We start from the raw sequence: 21,449 nt of genomic DNA, 5'->3' as shown, positions 1-21,449 counted from the left end.
GAAATCATATATTAAAAAATGTAAATGTAATCATAAAACATCATGAATACCATGAACACTTGAATTTCTCCTTTGGGAGATTAATACAGTGTCTGTCTGTCTGTCTGTCTGTCTGTCTGTCTGCCTGCCTGCCTGCCTGCCTGCCTGCCTGGCTGTCTGTCTGTCTATCTAAATGATGCTTAAAATAGCATTTATGAGTATTTCTTTGTTCAAATTGTGTTAAATTAGGAGCTAAAACATACCTTTGAAAAAAAAACTTGTTGTGACGTAAAAGCTACAGTTGGTGGCGAGCTCCCAGCTCCGCTCCATTTCTGAATCATCTGTAGACACCTAAATGTATGTACATCTTTGTTTTCTTTGTCTGAGCTGGCATCTGACTCAAAACTACAGCTGGACAGCTCCAATATATTCCATACCCAATAATTTACCACTTATATTTAATTTCATGTAAATGTTGATTTGATTTTAAATAAATCTTGTGCTACTACTATAGTGCTCGCTATTTTTGTTGCACCCGTAACGTTAGGTTGGGGTTGTGAGGGACCATAGGCGAGAAGGAGAGTGTGTAAACAGATAGATGTCAGGAAGGAGTTCTAATAAACTACTGCCATTCTGCAAAAACTATGGTCTTTACACTGTATACCGCATTTGTTCTCTTGTTGTATACTTGCACTCTGATAAATAAAGCTGAAAAAACCCTGACCCGACCCATACGCTACACACACATCAAGGGATGATCTAATCCCACTTCAACCACATGTATATTTTCACTCCAGATCCCGCCTGCACTAAAATCTATCCACCTTTTGATCACAGGTCAACTGCTGTCCTACTGGACAACAGCCAATGATGGGAAATTAAAGAAGATGAACCAAGATCCATTGACGCGATATGCAATATTAGTGGTCAATATTGCGATGACGATAGAATTTGTGATACATGAACAAATAGCAAAACAATCAAAGACATAATTTCCATTTCGCTGCAACAGTTTAGTTTAAATAAGGGTCAACCCTAGTCTACATAGGAGGCCAACATCTGATATAAAAGAGCTCCATACGTTTGGTCTACAACGTGAAGGCGTCCATCTGATTGGTCAGAAGCATAAAAGGATTTATTTAATTTGGTAAACACTTCAAGCTGCTATAAGATTGTTTTAGCACATTTAAGGTAACCATTTATTCAAATTTTGTCATCTTTTACAATGTGCATATTCCATAGCTTGATATTGGGATAGCAATACATTTGGGATTTATTGTGCAGGCCTAGTCTAGACCTATCCAGATTACTGAGGTAGTTAAGAATAAAAAATACATACATACACACAAACTGATAAAAAAACTCAATTCAGTATTGAATTAATTGCAAAGTTGACTTTATTTAGTTGTTTATTTGCATATCTCACATAATTTACCAACACATTTTTCTGGCTGGTTTATACAACTGTTTAAATGATCAAAACCAACTCTTTGTACAATTGCACTAGAATGTTGGAACAGCGGAAAGTAGGAAACACAAATACAGTAACATAAAGTCTATACACAAAATAAAAAAGAAATACAGTATTTCAAAAGGGGGGCATAACCAGTGTGAATTTTTTATTGTATTGACTACAATGCTTGAAGTCGATCAATCAATCAATCAATCAATCAATCAAGCTTTTCTTAGTCACATTGAATCCTGTTACAAATTCTTGTAAGATATATTCATCTCCGTGTCTGCTGCTATGACAACCAAACTGTCTCTTTAAGAGAACCGGAAGTGATTGCAAGCTATCCGACCCTTATATCTGGCAGCTCACGCGGTCCTGCGATGATACCTCACCGAGCGATTCACGCTGTTCGTGGCAGCGTGAGGTGCTGGCGTCACAGGGCTGTCTTTAAAGTTTCCCGGGAGGCCTCGGCCGTCGGCGCTTGTCGCCGCTTCTCTGTCCGTGTTCGCGCGTCGGGGATGGAGGAGATCCTGGCGAGGGTTGTCGTGCCTTTACCTTCCTACGAAACGAGAGATAAATCCCCGCCTCCCCCCGAGTCCAACAGCTTGGAGTTTATGCACTTCTACAGAAGTTTAGACAAAGTTGAAAAAGCTGAGTTCCTGACGAAGCTGTCTCGAGACCACGGAGTGGACCACAAAGGCGTCTCGGAGCTGGCTGTGAAGCTGCTGGACACTCAGCAGCGCGACCTGGCAACCATCTTGCAGGTCGAAGACCGGCTCCGTTACAGTCTGACGCCCCGTTACAAGCAGCTGCTTTGTCACATAAGCAGGGTCGAAGGTGGTGTGAAGTTTCTGGTGGACCTCCGAGCTGACGTCCTTGAATTGATCGCATCCAAAGTCAGCGAAAGTCCGCAGATCAGGGTAACTTGTTTGTTTACATTTTCTACGGGTGCTCGCGTGGCTCAGTTGGAGAACGCGCTATTTCGGATTGACGTCACAGTCCTGCATTCTTTCCTTGAGATTGTATTTAGTTGGATGTTTGGAGTGGCTGAGCTCAGCTGCCTGCATAGCTAACCTTCATGAGTAGCCCCCCCCCCCCCCCCCCACCCATGGTTCATATTGCATCACGGGTGTTGATGACCTTTACTCCAGTTTACAGGCTTACCCCATAAAATGTGCTGAATTTGGTTATTTTGGTTCCTCCTGACATCGCTTGTTGAGCTCATGACATGGATCATGGATTTTTGCAGAATATTTTTAAAACATAATCCCCCCCCCCCCCCCCCCCCCCCCCCCCCCCCCCCCGCCATCCAAACATCCCATCCAAACAGTAAAACAGACACGGCTTGTCTAAACTGCCTTTCATAAAAGCTGTTAGTTACTAGAAAGATCTCCAGTAAAAAGATATTTATGCAGAAGCTCCTATTCTGAAACCACAAACCGAAAGCGTGTAAAACTGAAGAGGTTATAAGTATTTAGTCTTTTCCATTCAAAGTGATGGAAAGAAAGTTTGTGGCACGATTGCTGTGGTAGTTGCCCTTCTCGTTACGTTTTCTTAAAGACCCACCTAGATGAAAATTGTGTTTTTAACATGCTCTTGGGGCATGGAGGACAAATATTAAGAAAATTGGGCTTAAATTAGCATTTCTGAGTATTTCTTTATTCAAATTGTTGTGAATCAGGAGCGGCCAAAAAAAATGCTGTTTGAAAAAGAGCCTATTTGTGTCAAAGAAAAGACGCTGGGCTCCCTGCTCTGCTCCATTCTGATGCATCCACCTGGAGACGACTAGATCCATGTACGTCTCTGTTTTCCTTGTCCGAGCTGGAATCTGACTCAAAGCTGTACGGCTGGATGGCTCAGATATTGCTCACATTTTTTAATTTTTTATTTTTTGGACCGGTAACGTATGGTGGGGGGTAAGAGGGGCTGTAAGCTAGCAAGAGAGAGTGTAAACAGATGGATGTCGGGAAGTAGGGGTGGGGTTTCTCCACGGCAACAGTCCCGCCCACAACCAGAAGCAAATTTTGAATGAACCTCTGCTGCTCTGAAGAAACTGTGTCCTAGAAACCTAAAGTTATTTTTTAAATGTTGGCTAAAAACTGTAGATTCATAATTAAAAGAGCACTGGGAACACTCTGTGTGGGGTTTTAAAAACGTGGCCATTCCCTTGTACCTCATTGTTCAGTGAAATATAATTACTGTTTTTTCTAATCCAATCTGATCCTGGAGTGTAGCAGCATTCATTTTCCAGGTAGCATGCTTACTAGCTTTTTATTCCATGTACCTGGTGCATACAGATGAGCACAACTCTGCTGCATGTGGCAGTCTCTTTACTTTAGATTATAATTAGATTTATAAATCCAACATTGGCTCGGTATAATTCTGTGTTTGGAATAATTGCTTTTATGTGTCACAGAGGCCTTCAGCGGCTCTTTAATTGTAATTATTATTGTAATTAGCCGAAAGCTCCTGCGGTGTGACAATGCAGATGCATTCCAGAACTCAAAAGTTCCTATTTTGTATTGGAAAAATGCAAACAGTCTGTTTTTTTTGCAGAAAAAACAAAACAAAACACACTTTCTTTAAAAAATCCTATGTGTAATGCAGTCTGCTGAGTAATTTACTAATTAAAATGGAAAAGCAAATGTTTCTGCCATCAGTAAGTGATAAAAAAACTTGTCCTCTCTGCTCAGGAATATAAATCTGCCAGCTGCTTTTGTAGCAAATTGATTTCTAGTAAAAAAAATATCCTGTTAAATTTGTAAATATATTTCTGAAACACAGTTTCTTCGAACCTAAAGTGTTTATGCAGCTGAAGTTGGCTTTGACAGAACCAGACTGAGTGCCTCCTTCTCGTATCTTTATGTAGTTTTTTGGTTTCCTGCGGTGAGGTGGTTCAGATGCTTTTAATCTCACTGCCTCATGCCCACTGAGAGCTTGTATAGCTTGCAAAGGTCCAGGCTTCCTACAGAGCCCTTGTGCTCCACCGTGACCACCTTGCTCTGGGCGAAGCCCCGCCTGCAGCCTTGGCTTGTTGTTGTTGCCGGAATTGATTGAGCTGAAAAATGAGGAAAAGGTCACTGTAAATATGAAGCTTTTAGAAATTGAGGGTATGCGCAAACCGGCAGGAGGACGAGCTTGGCCATCAAAGGAGGGGGATTGTCGAACTGAAGGAGAGACGGAAGGTTCTGGCGCTCAGGAAGTTGGAATTTTAGTGGTTCTTTGAAGAAATGAATCTAGAGTTTTGCAGCAGACTACAGTTTCTCCTGTTCAGGCATTCTATTTTTGATTACCGTCTTGCTCAGCCGATCTGATGTGTGCATGATCGGAAGACAGGTTAAGACGCTGGGAAGAATTTCTGTTTTTATTTTGCGCAGCGGTCCCAGATTACTTTCTCAATCATGCTTTGTTTCTGGCTGATTAGAGCAAACAATTTCACGTTACCCTATTGAAAAACGTGCCAAAGTTTGCAGACTAGATGACATCACAGTGGAAGAATGGAGCCAAAATCTCTATTCGGGCTAGAAAAAAGATTCAAAATCTACAAACAAATCCAAAAGTCGTTTCAGGTGTTTTTTTTTTGTATTCCAGATAAAAAAAACTTGCTGTGATTGTCCATTTTCGGGGCTGGTAGCTGAGTAAAAGTTTAGTTTTTTCACCTGGAGACACTTGGTTGGTGGTCATTTGGCCTCCTGAGGACTCCAGCTGCCGCCACCTAAACCATTCAGCTTAGTCTCACAATAACTGCAGCCGAATGCAAAGAAGGTCTTTGTAACAGAGGTTGGGTGTCATCTAACAGCATTATCGCCTCACTTCGTTGCTACAGCTACAGTGTCAAAAAGTGCCGCTTGATTTAATGGAGTGCAGGGTTTCCAGTTTTGGCTCCCGCCTCCTTCGCTGGCCCCGGATCCTCACCTTGGGCCTCGGAGGACTTCATCTTCTGCGGGGTCAATGGAATACATATCTGTGTTTGATCTTCCCTTTGTGTGGCGGAGAGTTAGCTTCCCGGGGCTTCTGCTGCTCTATTCTCTAACCGCCGGTCCTTTTCTACATCAATAACAGCTGCGGATTATCAGAGATTATTTCCCTCCAGGCACTTTTGAGGAATACAAATGCTTCATCACAAAAGCGGCGATGGAAGTTTTGCTAAACTTTTTTTTTTACTTTTGATTTGCTTTTTTGCTTTGAAGAATTTTGCAGCGTGTCTGAGCTGGAAGGTTTGAAGTATGTTTGAGGTGATGGAGCTCAAATTTAGTTAGTTTTGGATCTGATAAATCCACACTGAAAAGTGGCTTTATTTATTTATTTATGTTTTCTAACTACGGCCATCATTGTGCTTGTTTATATTAGTTATTATAATGATTGACAAGCTGGCATTAAAGTCAGCCTGAAGAGAAATGATTTGGTTGGAAGGAGCCAATAAGAGCTGTATTTATGTTCTGGAGTGTGTGGTCGACACGCGCTTGTTTGTCTGTTTGCAAGAGATTTGCTTGAAATGAAGTCTGACCTTAGCTTGGAGGAAAAGGCCTGCTTTGAAATGGCAAGGTGTTTATTGAAGTGCCCCCTCTACGCCCATCGCAAACTCCAGCAAATCACTATTCATAATGTGAAAACATTCAAACGGCACACAAAGAGCAGGGGACCCACAGCCGGCACACTGTGTAAGATAAGAGGCCGGAATTGTTCATTTTCTGCAGATAATCGGAAGCAGCTTCGCTGTCCCTCAGTAAAAACGCAGCTTTTGATCTCTTTCAGTAGAAGTGCTGTTAACAGTTTTCTATTTCTGCTGTAAAGTGGCATTCTGTGCAGTCCTTATATAGTGACCTTCCTGTTCTTTCTTATCTTTTTTTTTCTTCATCTGCATGTGTTTGCATCGTTTTAAAATGTCCTTTTTTTCTTCTTTCTTTTCCAGGACCTTAGCGGCACTTTGAAGAGCCTGCTGTCTGAGTGGTTCTCAGTCGGTCTGCTCAGGCTGGAGAGGATCACCTGGCAGTCTCCATGCGAGATCCTGCAGAAGATCAGCCAGTACGGACATTCATGCACCACTCAAACGGCCTTTCCCTCTGCCTGTCTGAGCTCTGTTTTTTTAGTTACAATCTTAAATCACTTGGTCAGTTACCATAAGAACATCTTACCTGCTGCTACTTGTGTTTCTGTGCAAAACCCGGAACGGAAATCACTCTAAATTCAAGTTGATATGTTAAGATGAATTTTAAGACAAAAAACACAAAATTATTAATAAAAGCGATGAACCCTTTTTAGAGACCCACTCTGATCATCTTCTGAACTATTTTCAGTATTTTAATTATGATGATGCTGATTTTAGCCCAAACCAAAAAACCCTGTGCTGTTTTCTAGAACACAGTTTCTGCAGGAGTTCTTTAGAAATTCACCTCTAAATTGTGGGCGGGACCGTTGGTGCAGAGCATCCCACCCCCCCTTTCACACCCCCGACCTTACATTACCGGTGCACCAAAAATGGCGAGCAATAGTTAGCCGTACAGTTTAGATCTTTATCAAACTGCATTTTTTTTTTCCCATCTGCCCCTGATTTATTATAGTTTGAACAAAGGAATACTCAGAAATGCAACTTTGATGTTAATAATATGTCCTCCAGCATCAGAGAAAACTGCTACAAGAACATGTTAACATATTAATAAATGCCATTAACAGTGTTATTTCTGGTCCTTTAGAGGCCAAAATGTATATCTAAATCCACTCTCTCATTGCTATTTTTAGCAGAGATGGGTCAAGGGTCAAGGATTTGCATTGCCACCCAAAAAAAAAAGTTTCCCTAAAATTAAGTTTTCAGAAGCTGCTGTCAAATTATCTTCCATTTATCTAAAGCAATTACCACCTAAAATAAGCAGTTAGTTTATCTGTTGAGGTTCAAAGACGTTAATCCTGATTTACAAACAAGCTCGAAGCAATTTTGCAGCATTTGATTAAATACTTCTACTATGTTGAATAATTTCATCTTCCTCCAGCCTCCCCCACATCATCAATAAACACTAAAAGCAGAAATGTAGAATTTGATTCACTTATGTAACAACCTGTCAATTAGGCGGCACTCAGTGTTCCTGCTTTGTCTTCACTTCTGCTTCTTAAGTGCACTGCTGCCGTTTCCATAGTTCTGCAGCTTCCAAACCTCTGAAGTCAAGTACGAACCTGTAACTGGCTCCATTGATTAAGGAATAATGAAGCAATGGCTCGCACCTGTCTACAGAACAGCTTTTTAGTCAACTGTCCAAATGCATTAAAGGCCTGTAATTTCCCTTCGTTTGTGCCAAAACAGCAGCTCGGATTAGTCAGAAACCTGGTCCACCACCTGAGCCACAGTTGCTCCGCTTTAGCACGACCATGATGTGGAGTAAATACCCAATTATTTTTTAAAAAATGTAAAAAGTGTGGGCGCTACTTTTGAACCATGATCAATATTCATGTACATAAAAGACAGAGCAGAGAAATGAATTCACTTCATGCATTTATTAAGAATTGTATGTGAGATTTTTCCTCCTGAAGTTATTCAGGTCCAGACTAAAACCAGTCTTGAGTTAAGTGGTTCATTCTCAACAGAGAGAATATTTTCGATGATTATTAAAGCAAATGAAACCTTAACCTTCGTCTAAATGGAAGAACCAGATTATTAACATTTGCATGCTGTTACAATTCACGGGAGATTACGTCCAAATTAAAAGTTTTTAATTAATTCTTAAACACAAATAGTGGTGGGATAATAAAACATACTGTAATTTGGAGGATAAGAGGATGGGAATTGCTGATTCCTAATGTTAACAAATCCAAAAAGCCAAAAAGGATTTAGGCTTTACCAAAGTGTCAAAGAGTAAGAGCATGGACCGGTCCTTCTGACGCTGATGGTGCTTCTCTGAAGAAAAACTTCTCAGATCAGTTCTATACACGATTCTTCTAAATAAGGAACTTTTCTTTAACGTGACTTAGTTCATAAGAAACTAAAAAAAACATTCAAGTTTGGATGCTAAAGACACACAAGAAAGTTTAAGCAGTAAGAACTGTTACACTAAAAACCTTTTTACAACATCTGTTCATTAAATTCCTTAGTATTCCTCAGTTCTCCATAAACTGTGCAACTCAACATCCTAAATAATACATTAATAATAATGAAACGGTGTACAATTGGTTGAGTTTGCTTCACTAGAACTTTATTTCATGCTCTCAGTTTTCATGTAAAATAAAAACACAAGCTTTTTAAGCTCTGATCCTCAAGCATCAATCAAATTATGTCTGTTTATCATCAAAAGGATCCCCCCTGAAAGAATGATCCAATTACCTAATGCACTTTTTTATTCTGCAATAATAAAAACACCACATGCATGTGTCATAATTATAATTCAGAAAGTGACCCATATTAGGAGATGAAATGCATGGAACATTTTACGGAAAACAATTGGATTGAAAACCCAGTTTCCTCTTTGTAGTAGTAATTAAATGACCTACATTGTTTTTTCAAAGTTGTTGCTTCTCTGTTTAAAAACATTTCTGTCTAAAGTTTTAAAATACTTTGTACTAAACCTATGAGGTCCTGGTTTTAAACTGATGCCCTTTGGTAGCTCTTTAAAGGCTGTGTCGGATGAAAATTGGTCTTACGTAAATATATGTGGAAAAAGAGAGAAAAGTTGTGGTTCTTTATGTGAAATTTTCATAGATGTATCAAGAATGAACCGTGTTAATACCACAAAGGAAGTACGAAGAAACTACACAAAGAACACATAAACCCGCTCTTCATTACATTTTTTCACTTTAACGTTCACAGCACTGGGAGAAAAAAAAAACCCACATCGCGTCAGTACCATGGTCAGCTCCCGGCGCAGGCCCTCACCCTGTTTTAATGCAGCTGTCGGATTCCTCTGATCCACACTAGTTCTCAGTCAGCTGCTAGGCAGAGGCAGCCTGCTGAGACGGCGGACCCCCCCGTGGAAGCCACGGCTGGGGAGATCCGTGAGAAGGGCATGGCGCCGGTCTAGAGTGGCTTTACGCAAAAGACTAGCGGGAGACCCGATCTTCCACAAAGTATAAGTTATACGTTGGTGTACATGCGGGAAAAGCCCAATAGACATACTGTACGTGGAAGCAACAAGATTGCATATGCATCTCGCAGAATTCACGCACAATTGCAGAAGATTTATCCAATAATTGCGTATAAACTATGTAAAATGCTCATAATCTGAGTAATTCTGAACTAAACAAAAATTAGGAACAGCTCAAAACTGATTTCAGGTAAACCTGTCGGCCAGAACCCTTGTCGGACATCTGCACAAATAGAGGCATGACGAACGCAAGAAGCACTTATGAATCACGTTTATCACGCATGTATCCCGAAAGACTGAAATTTCATCCGTGAACAGTGCGCAAAATGTACGTATTTGCTGTGTGACACGGCCTAAAGGCTGGAGTGACCCCTGGGACCTTACTCTTTAACCTAAATGGATGCAAACCCACTTTTTTTGTAAACTTCAGATAATGTAACAAAACCATTTAAGAAAATGACAAACTCAAACCGTCAACAATGTCCCCTCTGCCAGGTATGAGGCGGTGCATCCTGTGAGGAACTGGACTGACCTGAAACGCCGGGTGGGTCCATATCGGCGTTGTTATGCCTTCACCCACGCTGCCATGCCAGGGGAACCCTTGGTGGTGCTCCATGTGGCGCTGACGGAGGAAATCTCCAATAATATTCAGGTCTGAGGCCATAACCCCAAGCTGCTGTTGTTTTTTTCTGCTGCTTATGTTGCCTCGTCATTTTGAGGTTTGTTGAGATTTTTCTGTGTGGAAAAACAACAGGAACCGCTTTAAACTGCACGTCCCCGTGGGAGCAGCCCTCAATTCTTTTTCTTTTGGTTTTGTGTGAGAAAACTGCTCTGTTTCACAACGCTGATATTTGATAATATTTCAAAGTATGAAACTTTCCTGCTTTCTTGTGCCAGGAGCTCTGAAACAATTCATGTGTAACTATTTCCAGCTTCAGCGCTGCAGCCTAGAAATGGGTTTGTGTCGAGATGCTGGGTTTATTTTGGTCACTCAGCAAAGGTGTGCTTGTTCCCTCAGAGTATTGTCCGTGAGTTTGCTACCCTGGACTCAGAAGAGGATGTCAACAAGATAAATTCTGCCATCTTTTATTCCATCTCCTCAACCCAGGCGGGTCTGCAAGGAGTGGAGCTTGGCAACTACCTCATCAAGAAGGTGGTGCGCGAACTGCAGGTGTGTAAAAGGAGGCTAAAGCAATGAACTGGAGAACCAAACAGGAGCTCCATTTGCAAACCTTTTGGTTTTTTTCAAGTAGCTTTATGGATTGTAGAAACAAGATAAAATGTATCTTAACTTTAAAGCTTAAAATCAAAGGTCACTCTAGTATTTCTATTGTCAAATACTAAAATATCTGTGTGGAATTGCGATTTTAATTGGAACGTAACTGTGAAAGGAGATGCTTTATCTCCGTTTTCATTAACTTTCCTTGTGTTTTTAAGTTCCAAATTCATGCAGGCATGTGCAAACATCTGCATTCCCTTATGAATCAAAACCTGACTTTAGTTCTGAGCAAACCTCAGTCATTTAAAAACACAAAATCACATTTATGTCTGTAACGCTTGAATATTAGCTCTATCGAACGTATTGGGTCAAATTTGGGTGTTGTTGTTGTTGTTGTTTTTTCTTTTAGATTTTAATTATTTTCTTCCTTTTTGCATATTTATCTTGCTATTTTTGCCACTGTTAGTTGCTGCTACCCATAAATACATAAACAAAAGAAATGTCAAATTAAGTTGAAAAACCCAGAAGGAAATTGTTTTAGGGTTTTTTCCAGGGTTGGGAGGGCTGACGCAATGAAACGAATTGGTGTTTGCCATTCCTGAATGTGGTTAAAACAATAAAATTACAAACAAAAACAATTCCTAAAGTTCCATGGTTGCAAAAAGAGCCCAAATGATTACCACTCCACCACCATGCTTGATAATTGGGATTATTGGGAAAGAAAAGCTGCTTTGAATTTGGGCCAAACTACTCCACTTTGGTCTCGCTGTCGGTGAAACAATCTTCAAAAGGTCATTTGGTTTGTTCAGAGGCCATCCTTTTTTTTGTGCCAAACAGAATAGAATTTCTTCAGGTGACATAAACTGTAATTATTTGGTCTTTTTGCTCCTGTGGACTTTGACATAAACATGCTCAGGGAAGCTTGTTGGGTCTGAACTACACTTCAGAGATTGGGGAACTTGCTGTGACATCAGTTCTTCGAAAGAATGGTAACTTCCTTGAATGCTGCTTCCTTCTGAGTAATCTTCAGAATACAGAACTGTGGAAACAGTTTTTAAAATCCTATGTTTACGCCTTTCTCTCCTGCCATGTTGAAACACACCTGAAGGCTCAAATCTTCTTTTAAATCTTTCGTTTTTTCGTCAATATTTTTATTAAATGAATTCATCCGAGGTTCTTTGTCCTACAAAAAAGATGTGCTATGACTGGATGGTTTAATTATGCTTTAATATAAGGCTAAAGTGGGAGTCTGAACTTTTGCAGATTACTGTACACAAAAGCAAAACCCGCACTCAGCAGACAGCCAGCAATGACATTTATTGCATCTCTCTCAATAAGAACACAAGGGCCCTTCATTCTGGGCCACTTCACCCTGCACTTGTTAATGATTGGAACCCTGAATGAAGCATTATAAGCCACTCTACCCAACAGATGGGGAAAAACACTTTACAGCATATCCTCGTAAAATCAGCTTTAGGCCGCTTCAGCTTTATTTATTCACATAACAGGACTATTTGGATTGCTGTCAGTGGCTTACCTAGTGTCATTTTTACTAATGAAAACAAGCTGTCTTCCATGTTTTGTGCTTAAAATTGAATATATGTAAATTAAAAGCTTTACAAATGCCTTTTTTAATCACGTCTTGATGAAAGAATTCAGAAAATAGCTAAGTGACCTTAGATTAAAAACTCTAAAATGTGATGCGAGCTTCCTTTTTGCTTCTCTCTCTCCATGTGGAAGAGTAAAGCAGAATTTCCATTCGCTGGTGTTAAAAAATATGTGGTAGATTTTAGCTGTAACAGTCAGAAAAATGTCACGCCTTCATTCTATGAAAATATTTCTGCCGGATTGCTGTAATGTCAAAACCGTCTGATCCATTTGACATTAAAAGCAGCAATCTAAGGAGTAAAGTACATTTTTATCTGCAAGCACGTATTAATCCTGGAAGGAGAGAACATTTTGTTGACATTTAAAAAATAAATGGCCTGCAGACATGATCAGGTAAAAATATGGGCCGACACCTTAAATGAAACGCTCCGCAAATGGTTTCCATCCTTCTGTAACCTGAAATTTCACTTTTTGGCCAAATCTACAAACAAATCTTTAAGGCAAATTTAGTAATTGTTTAACAGCTTGAATACATCTAATACATTTATTTGATCAATTGATGTGCATCTGTGTCAGAATGGGATCTTGCAGCTTTTTGTGGATCTTCGTGTGTCTCTTATTTTTTTTTTTAAGTAATCTGAGGTAAACTCTTATTTTAGCACTTTTGAGCACATTGCATCTACATCGGGCCTGCCTAATTATATGTGGAGTTTGCTGATTCAGTACAAACTTGTGGATAAGGCACAGGAAGGTTGTTCTGCCCTGTCTCTACGCTGTGTCACACCGCCGCTACGTACATTTGGCACGTATTGCAAAAAAATTTGTCATGCGTGAATATACATGGAAAAGGTGAGAAAAGTTGTGGTTCTTCATGTGAAATTTTCATAGATGTAGCATGAAAGACTCACGTTAAATCACAATAGAAGTATGATCTAACCATGCAAAGAACACGTAAACTCGTGCTTAATTGAATTTCCTTACTTTGACATTCAGAGCACTAAGCCGAAATCACTTTGCATCAGCACCATGGTCAGCAAGAATCATGCACAGTTGCGTATAATTTCTGTATAAATTGTGTATGAAAAACGTAAACTATGCATGAAATGCATAATTCTCAACAGACAGAAAAATTTTGAACAGCTTAAAACCAAAATTTACGTAAGGCCCCGTTGGCCAAGATCCTCAACGAACATCTGCACACATCAATGAATGATGATCGCAAGAACATATATCACACATGTATCACATAAGACGGAAATTTCATACGTGGGCAATGCGCAAATTGTACATAGTGTTAGTGTGACACAGCCTTCAAGAGGGGAGTTTGGATTATGATGTGGCCAAAGCTACACTAAAAGGCCATAAAGTAATTTAGGGGCTTGTCCGGGATCTGAACCTCTCACATTGTGTCAGTCAGAAATCCATCCTTTAGGATTTTGAAGCAGACTTATTGTAGTCCAGGTGACATCTGCCTCACTTGATGCCACCTGGCACTTTCAGAAGCACCAATGTCCCTGTTAGCTTTAGGGCTTGTTTGATGAAAATGTTTTTTCAAATGCCAATTTTAGTTCTCTGTTCAACTTTAAACCTGTTTTTGTTTTGTTTTTACCTTGATTTAGCAGTGTTGAGCATTAATGCAGACATTTGTTCAGGACCTAAAGGGAATTGTACGTCTAACCTCGCCATTGTCAGTGCTGTTTTTTTTTTACTTGAAAGCTACATTTATAAATACTTGTAACCTTTAGAGGTCCAGCGTTTTTTTCTCCAGAGCTTTACCTCACATAAAGGAAAAGAGAGGAACATTGCTGCCACAGAAAGATCACTGTAATGACGGACAGATGATAAAGTGGGAATGAAAAGGTCAAAGTCGTGATTTAAGGTGAAGAAAAGATTTCTTGCCTTCCTGTGCAGATTAGGCCCTGAAGCACAGTTCAGGCGCTGTTAGTCCTCCTTCGGGGCCTTCCCTCCTGTTTCTCTTAACACCTTTGTGCAGTCTTCATACTCATTCCCACCACTCTCTTTCCTGTTGACCCTTCGTACTCCGAAGAGCTCGGGGCGAGGATGGTAAAATCTGCCATGATGGAGTGAGGAGAAGCACAATGTAGCGAGCCAGCAGGACACGAAAAGTGAGACAGCACGCTTTTTGAGATGACGGCAGGGTGAAATCAAAGAGGAAGAGAGGCAAACAATGTTGCAGTGCCAGGCAGACGGTGGCGTATTCCACCCGGGGTTGTCTGACACTTCCACTTTCATCTTCTGCCTTTTACTTTTCTACCTGCCGCGCTCTTCCATCACTTATCAACACAGACACTGAAGCCCGAATATGAGCCTTGGAGAGGAGTGTGAATGTTTTTTTTTTTGGCTTTGAGAGAAAAAGGACAGTGAGTTCATGAAGCGGGTGAGTGGATGACACGTTGATGTGTGGGCCGGGAAGAAAAGATGGAGATGCAGAGGGAGAAAGGCATGACAACAAGGGATGGATTGGGGCCCCATCCATCTCCATCAGCAGAGAAAAGATTAGGAAGCAGTGGAGTTGATTTGTAATGAAATCCCTGTCAGAGGACCTAAAGGGTCGAGCTGGAGCACAAACAAGAAAATGTAGTTTGTGTTTTGACACTTTGGCTGAGCCTTTGTATGCCGTATTTCCACTGCAGCAGACTCCTCGTCGACCCTCTCAGAGTCCTCCCCCCAGCGGCGGGGGGTTCCTGGATCTCCCTGCTCATGAATGCAAAAGTCAGCGACTGGGTTCTTGTAAAAAAAAAAAAAAAAAAATAGTACCTGACCCTAAAATGTGTGGTAAAATTTCATTTATATTTGCAAGCACTTTTATATTTAGCATCTTGGGATTTTTTATTTCTAAAATGTCTTTTTATGTAAGAACATAATGATTACTCTGCTTTAAACTTCTACTGTCCAGGAGCCATCCCGGCCTAAAGGGATCAAATCCCCCTTCATTCACTCCCGCCACATACTAAAAAATTCACTAAAATTTGAACACACCTAGTACCCATGAATATTTTTGAAATAGTGACCCCCCACCCCCCAAAAAAATGAAGGCATCACAGCGGGACAAACAGTCAAAAGATGAAATTGGGAAAACGTTTCTAATAGGGTTTAAAAAATATATTTCAAAATCCACTAATGAAAACAAAACATACGTATCCGGGACATCCAAAGGGACGTTATGAAATTATTATGGGATGGCCACAGGAGATACAGCTGAAGGCCATTTTGTGACAAAGTGTGATATTCCCCAATTGTCCCATTTTCACACCAAAAAATAAAACGTTTGTTCGAGTGATCTGTACAAAATTTCCCACAGCAGCTTAAGTCTACAACCACAACCAAAGTCTTTGACCTCGGAACGAGGCAGCCACCTTAAACTTTTTAAAAAAAAATCCCCTTAGGCTACAAATAAAACTCCTGTAGGCATTTCGATCTATCACTTTTTAACTCCTCGAGCATCATTGGGAAGCTACTTTGGAAAGAAAATGTTGGTTTTAAAGTTTGTAGATTTTAAACGGCGTTAGCATTGAGAGCTGGCAAAAGTGGCGTTCCCCTGTTAGTCACAGGTTTTTTACTGGGTTCTTGGGAAAATAAAAAAATGGATATGACATATAATGTAGATGTATCAGGAATACTTAACAAAAGAGCTCAGGTAGCAAGGTTATCCAAAAGTTTGCTTTTGCAGATTCTTCTACAAATGACACACATCTGTTCGTTACCATCAGGCGACCAAAAGATAAAACGGTTGCTATGGAGATAAAACCAAAAGAAAGGCCGCCAGTCGCTCAGCCAGTGAGGCTGGGTCAGGGGCGGGGCTATGGAGGCGGGTAGCGCCTATGGGCCATAAAAAGGTGTTCAAGGCTTTAATGTTTTCCATCCACAACTGCTCATGAAGCATGTGTTTCTGTTGTTCCGGTTACCAACTGGCATTTGGACCAGTGCAATAATATAGAAGAGTCAAGCAATTTGACTGGAACTTATTTCATAGTTGTCTTTTATCACTTTTTAATGGACACCCTGCAGCCAATCAGAATTGTCTTTTGTGTAACTGTAACTAAACCTTAAGGACTTTTGCTTAACTCACCCGACAGCTAAATTTCACCTCATTACCTCTGACACTGCGATGACAACTCTTTTCTGCTACTTCAGCATCTCGTATTTTACAATCTTGCCTAAAATCTAAACTTACTTTGGTAGCGCTTTATAATAAGTGTCCTTAAAATAGTATTTATAAGACATTAACAAGCACTACTAATGTTTTATTAAGCTGCTTATAAGTACATTAATTAGCATTTGTAAATGTCCTACAACTGACTTACCAGTTTAAAAGCTGTTTATAAATACATTAAGATATTCCTTAATAAACTACTTATAAGACATTAACAACCATGAGAAATGTGGTATTAATCTGCTTATAAAGACATTTATAAGTTTAAATAAGCTGTTTGTAAATACAAAAAATTGGCGTTACCCTAACTTTTTTATTTGATAGAGTTTTTGTCGCAATGGCCTTCAGCTTTCCTTAGTCAGTTCAGTCTGGGTTGAGTTTGTAATTCATGTAGAACTTCTCTTATTCTGTTTCAGAGCGAGTTCCCTCACATGGCTCAGTTCTCCAGTCTGTCTCCCATCCCGGGCTTCTCTGTTTGGCTTCAGGGCCTCTTGAATCAGTACAGGAAGGACAACAGGGGCACGGACCTGCTGTCCGAGCACGAGTGGAAGGAGGTGGAGCAGGCCACGGACTCGAGTCCGGGGAGCCAGGCCACCGAGGCGCTCCGTAAACTCATCAGCAGCGGAGAGTGGATGCGCTCAGAGAGGCTAAGCGGTGTGCTGGAGCCCGTCCTGATGCGTCTTTGCGCCTGGTACCTGTACGGGGAAAAGAGGCGGGGCTACGCTCTCAACCCGGTGGCCAACTTCCACCTGCAGAACGGGGCCACCATGTGGCGGCTTAACTGGCGCGCTGACACCAGCCCCAGAGGCGTGGCCAACTCTTGTGGGATCATGGTGAACTATCGTTATTTCCTGAACGAGACATCCAAGAACAGCGCCCTCTACCTTCAAAACAAAGTGGTCACGGCTTCAGAACAGGTGCTGGGACTGGTCTCCCAGTTTCAGAAGAACAGCAAACTGTGACAAAAACAAGAGCCGTTTTTGGGTTGCAGCATAGATTGCACATGTTGTAAATACCTGATTGATGTTTAATATGTCGTTGATTTTTGCCCTCATATCAGAAGGAGCTTCTGCATCCAAAGAAGAACTACAGAATTTAACCTAAAGTGTTATTTTGAAACCAAATGAAAGCAATTCCCTCATGATGTAACTCATCCCATCTGCTTTTTGCTTCATTAGTTTTTAGCCGGAGTTGTATATTATCAAGTGAGAGCTTCGCAGGACAGACTTCCGCTAATGAAGCTCAAGGCATCTGTCAATGCCAGAGCACGCTCACGGGTAACAGTGTGTGTGATGTTGAAGCCGGAGTGAAGGCACCTCCTGGAATAAATGATATTGAGATTCTTTCATCTTGCATTCCTCTGGGTTTGTCTACACCTGCACTAAACACGAAGACGTGAACTTACAAAGACCCTGTATGACTAAACATGAATTCTTTTCATGTTTGTGTTTCATAAGCGGCTCGTTTTATGCAGTTGCTCACGCCGACCCTGGACTGTAATGTTTTTTAACGTTTTTGCCCCGGCAGACGCCCACACGTGTTAGCACCCCCTCAGGAGAGCCATCCCGGATGTCCTAACTGCTCTGTACAGGTGCCAAGCAGAACTCATATCAGCCCATTGTTGTGAAATAATATATCACAGCAAGTTGACTGTGAAATTACATTTTATCTCTCCAAGGAGCCAAACTTTCTTTCCATTTTTTTTCTCAACCTCTCCACCACCCTCCCTCATTTTTTTCCCACTCTTTGCGCCGCTCTGTGTCCTAGAAACTAATGGAGTGAGAAATAAAGTTAAAGTAAATGGCTAGATTGATGGTGTTCAGTTGTGAAGTGGGGGGTAGAGGGGGGGGGGGGGGTGCGTGGTGGGGGAATAAAGAGGCATAAAGAGGACGGTTGATTAAAGGATGCCCTTGAGAGACGCATGTGAGCATCTCTGGAGATGCTGGCGACAAAAAAAGGGACATGCATCTTTGTGAGCAGACATGTACAGATCAGCGTCAGCGCATGCCTTTCACAATGCATGGGATGGACACAGTGGTATGGGTTGCCATGGAAACAACACTGATGCAAAAATGCCTGTTTTTCCTCACCCTACTGAACAACAATGGACGTGGATCTGTCTGGTTTCTAAGGCCACAGGCTTTTTTTATTATTATTTTCTTTTATCATAAATTCCTTTTGTGGATTTTGTTTTATTGTAAAAGAAAGAACTTCTATTTGTTCAGGCCCATGTTTCCCCTTGAAATAGAAATAGAAATTGCTCATGGTGGGCAGTTGTAGCATTAAAATCTGATTCTCTCTTTATTGAAAGCTGCGTCTGTCCTCCATGAACAAGCCAGAAGCTGATAAAATCTGTTTCCCCACCTTATAGGCTCAGGATTTTAAAAAAAAAAGAGAAGAAAAGTAATGTATGAAATAGTAGTCCAGTCTACTTTCTAAGTGTTTAACAAGTTTAATTTAAAGCAGGCTTTGAAAATGAATGTGGCCGGATCTTATAAGATAACACGGCAGAGAAAGGCAGCGGTTGACTTGATTAAAGATCAGTGATCAAACATGAATAAAAGGTAGAACTGGATGGAAAAATGAGAAAGTCTTTGGATCCCTGAAGATTTGGAGACCAGTCTCGGTTTTCATCTCATCAGATTGCGGCTTTGTCATATTCCCCGGTTGTGCGTGCGGCTGATAACGGCTTCAGAGCCAACTTCAATATCTTGCTACTTTTCAAAGAACCGCAGAAGACCTAATTACGATTGATTGCAAACTCTCGGCAGCAGAAAGTCATGCTTCGTTTTGAAAATAATTCACAGACAATCCTAATTTTGCAAGACATTACACGTGAGAGGGTTTGGTAGTGGTGCATTTCGTTGGGAAAAATTGCTTAAAAGAAGCTAATGCGTTTGCACAGATCAAAGCAACCAGAGATGCTGAGAGCAGAGGCTTTTCCAAAATAACATCCCTGCTGGTGAGGCCAGAGATTTAAACACCCTTCATCCTCATGAGTAATATTAGCTTTAACCCTTATGTGGTGTTCGGGTCTGTGGGACCCGTTTTCATTTTTTATCAAAAGAAAAATGATACAATTAATTAATTTTTCAAACTCAGACTCACTGGCCTTGGCTCATTTTCTGTGAAGAACATATATCAGAATACATTTTTAATGACCACACACCGTATACCCCCCCAACACATTTCTATTACATATAAGATGTTCGGGTCCACTGGACCCGGGGCTAATAGAAGTGTGGAAATTGATGTTTTATGTACCTACACTCTGTCCTCCACCTGTCTGGGCCTGCTGTGTGTGGGTGTGTGTGGGTGTGTGTGGGTGTGTGTGGGTGTGTGTGGGTGTGTGTGTGTGTGTGTGTGGGTGTGTGTGTGTGTGACCAGTGAGAAAGAGAGAGAGAGAGTGGCAGAGAGAGAAAGATTCACTGTAAATGTGAGTTCTGTTTCTGCACCTGCGGTTCCCGCACAAGGTTACAACATTGTTAGAATAATTCAAGAATCAACTCTGTTTGCTCTCGTTCTTCCGCACATTTGACCATTTGACTTTCTTGCGGGAATCTTTAATATCTCGCTCTTTATTTGCTACAAATTGGAGGCGGGACACTATAAATATAGCTTTGCCAGTGTGGTTTCTTATCACAACTGATCAAAATGGCCAAAAGATTTCAGAATTAGAGGATCACATTTCTGAAAATTCAGAGTCTGACAGTGACTCTGAAGAAGATGATTAGATTGGGGCGGCCGTGGAGCAGCGGTAGGTCGGTCGGCCCATGATCGTAAGATTGCAGGTTCAATTCCTGCCTTGCACGCCCATGAGTCGAAATGTCCTTGGGCAAGACACTGAACCCCACCTTGCCTCTGGTGGTAGGCAGGCGCCTGTGTTTGGCAGCGGAGCCGCCACCAGTGTCTGAATGTGTGAGTGAATGTGTGTGTGACTGGGTGAATGGGACTGTGACTGTAAAGCGCTTTGTCCTTTTTGGAAGAAAGGCGCTATATAAATATACGCAATTTACCATTTACCATTTGATTGAGCATCAGCCAGTTCCAAAACGAAGCCATCAGCACCCAGCCACAGGACCAGGCCATCAGCAGCCAGGACCATGTGTTGTACAGGCTAGTGGCTAGAAGGCCATGTGTTCAATGGGGCTGATGTGTTGTCTTGACTAATAGGTTTAGTCTATGTGTTCAGCTTGTGTTGTGCACCTGAATGGGTTCAGTTTCTGTGTTCAAATAAATAAAAGTCAGTAGTTTTGAAAACCCTTGCTTCACTTGAAAATTTGTTTCCACTCAAATCTTGATTTTAATTGATTTTCTTTATCACGTTTTAAATAATGAGTTATGAATGTGATCTAACAAAGGTAGAGGGCAAATATTAACCAAATATACTGATTGTAAATGGATGAGGTAAACATCTGTCAAGTATTTTAACATCAAAGTGTTTGATTGTGAGGCATTAAAAACCACAACATGCAACGGGTCCACCAGACCCACGAACACTGGCTGAGTAACAACAATATGAACACCACACAAGGGTTAAGGAAAAAAAAAACGTAAACTTTAGATTTTTAGTAAATTAAAGGAACACTCAAAACCTAATAAAAATAGCAGTAAATGATTGTTATTGAACAAATATAAACAAAACTTAAAAACTTGATCAAATCTTGGGAATCCACTTTTTTCCAAATGTTTTGATGTGATGTGTCAGAGGCGTCTGATTACATTAAATGCTGTGAAGCGTGCTTCACCAAATCGATAGCAAAGTCATTCTGCTTCCATGACGTCCAATATTTGATATGTTTTTCTCTAAGAGAAGAAAGTGCTGCCATGTCACATCTGATTGATCCTCAAAGACATCATCAAAGGCAGTTTGGGACCGACTTCAGCACTGAGAAAAAAAGCTGTTGTGAGCTGGAGCTTTCAGTTCTTCAGTCCTAATTTGACTGAATA

General features: G+C 40.9%; 1 protein-coding gene across 1 annotated transcript; it reads left to right on the top strand.

Annotated features, from left to right (window-relative positions):
• The first annotated feature begins 1,744 nt into the window (after window positions 1-1,744).
• Window positions 1,745-17,847, top strand: mlycd (malonyl-CoA decarboxylase). The gene is made up of 5 exons (XM_023956061.1): window positions 1,745-2,352; window positions 6,345-6,457; window positions 9,994-10,150; window positions 10,517-10,669; window positions 16,916-17,847. Exons 1-5 carry the CDS (start codon window positions 1,813-1,815, stop codon window positions 17,459-17,461), a joined length of 1,509 nt encoding a protein of 502 aa, XP_023811829.1. The 5' UTR covers window positions 1,745-1,812; the 3' UTR covers window positions 17,462-17,847.
• The last annotated feature ends 3,602 nt before the right edge of the window (window positions 17,848-21,449 follow it).

Source organism: Oryzias latipes, chromosome 6, assembly GCF_002234675.1.
Source record: "Oryzias latipes chromosome 6, ASM223467v1".
Taxonomy (NCBI): domain Eukaryota; kingdom Metazoa; phylum Chordata; class Actinopteri; order Beloniformes; family Adrianichthyidae; genus Oryzias; species Oryzias latipes.
This window is presented reverse-complemented; position numbering and strand designations above follow the sequence as displayed.

Bases quoted from the DNA above. Each gene is read 5' to 3' on its own strand.
- mlycd (XM_023956061.1), top strand. From the start codon at position 1,813: ATGATACCTCACCGAGCGATTCACGCTGTTCGTGGCAGCGTGAGGTGC. The intron at 2,353-6,344 runs GTAACTTGTTTG...TTTCTTTTCCAG, and splicing joins GCGAAAGTCCGCAGATCAGG to GACCTTAGCGGCACTTTGAA. The intron at 10,151-10,516 runs GTCTGAGGCCAT...TTGTTCCCTCAG, and splicing joins AAATCTCCAATAATATTCAG to AGTATTGTCCGTGAGTTTGC.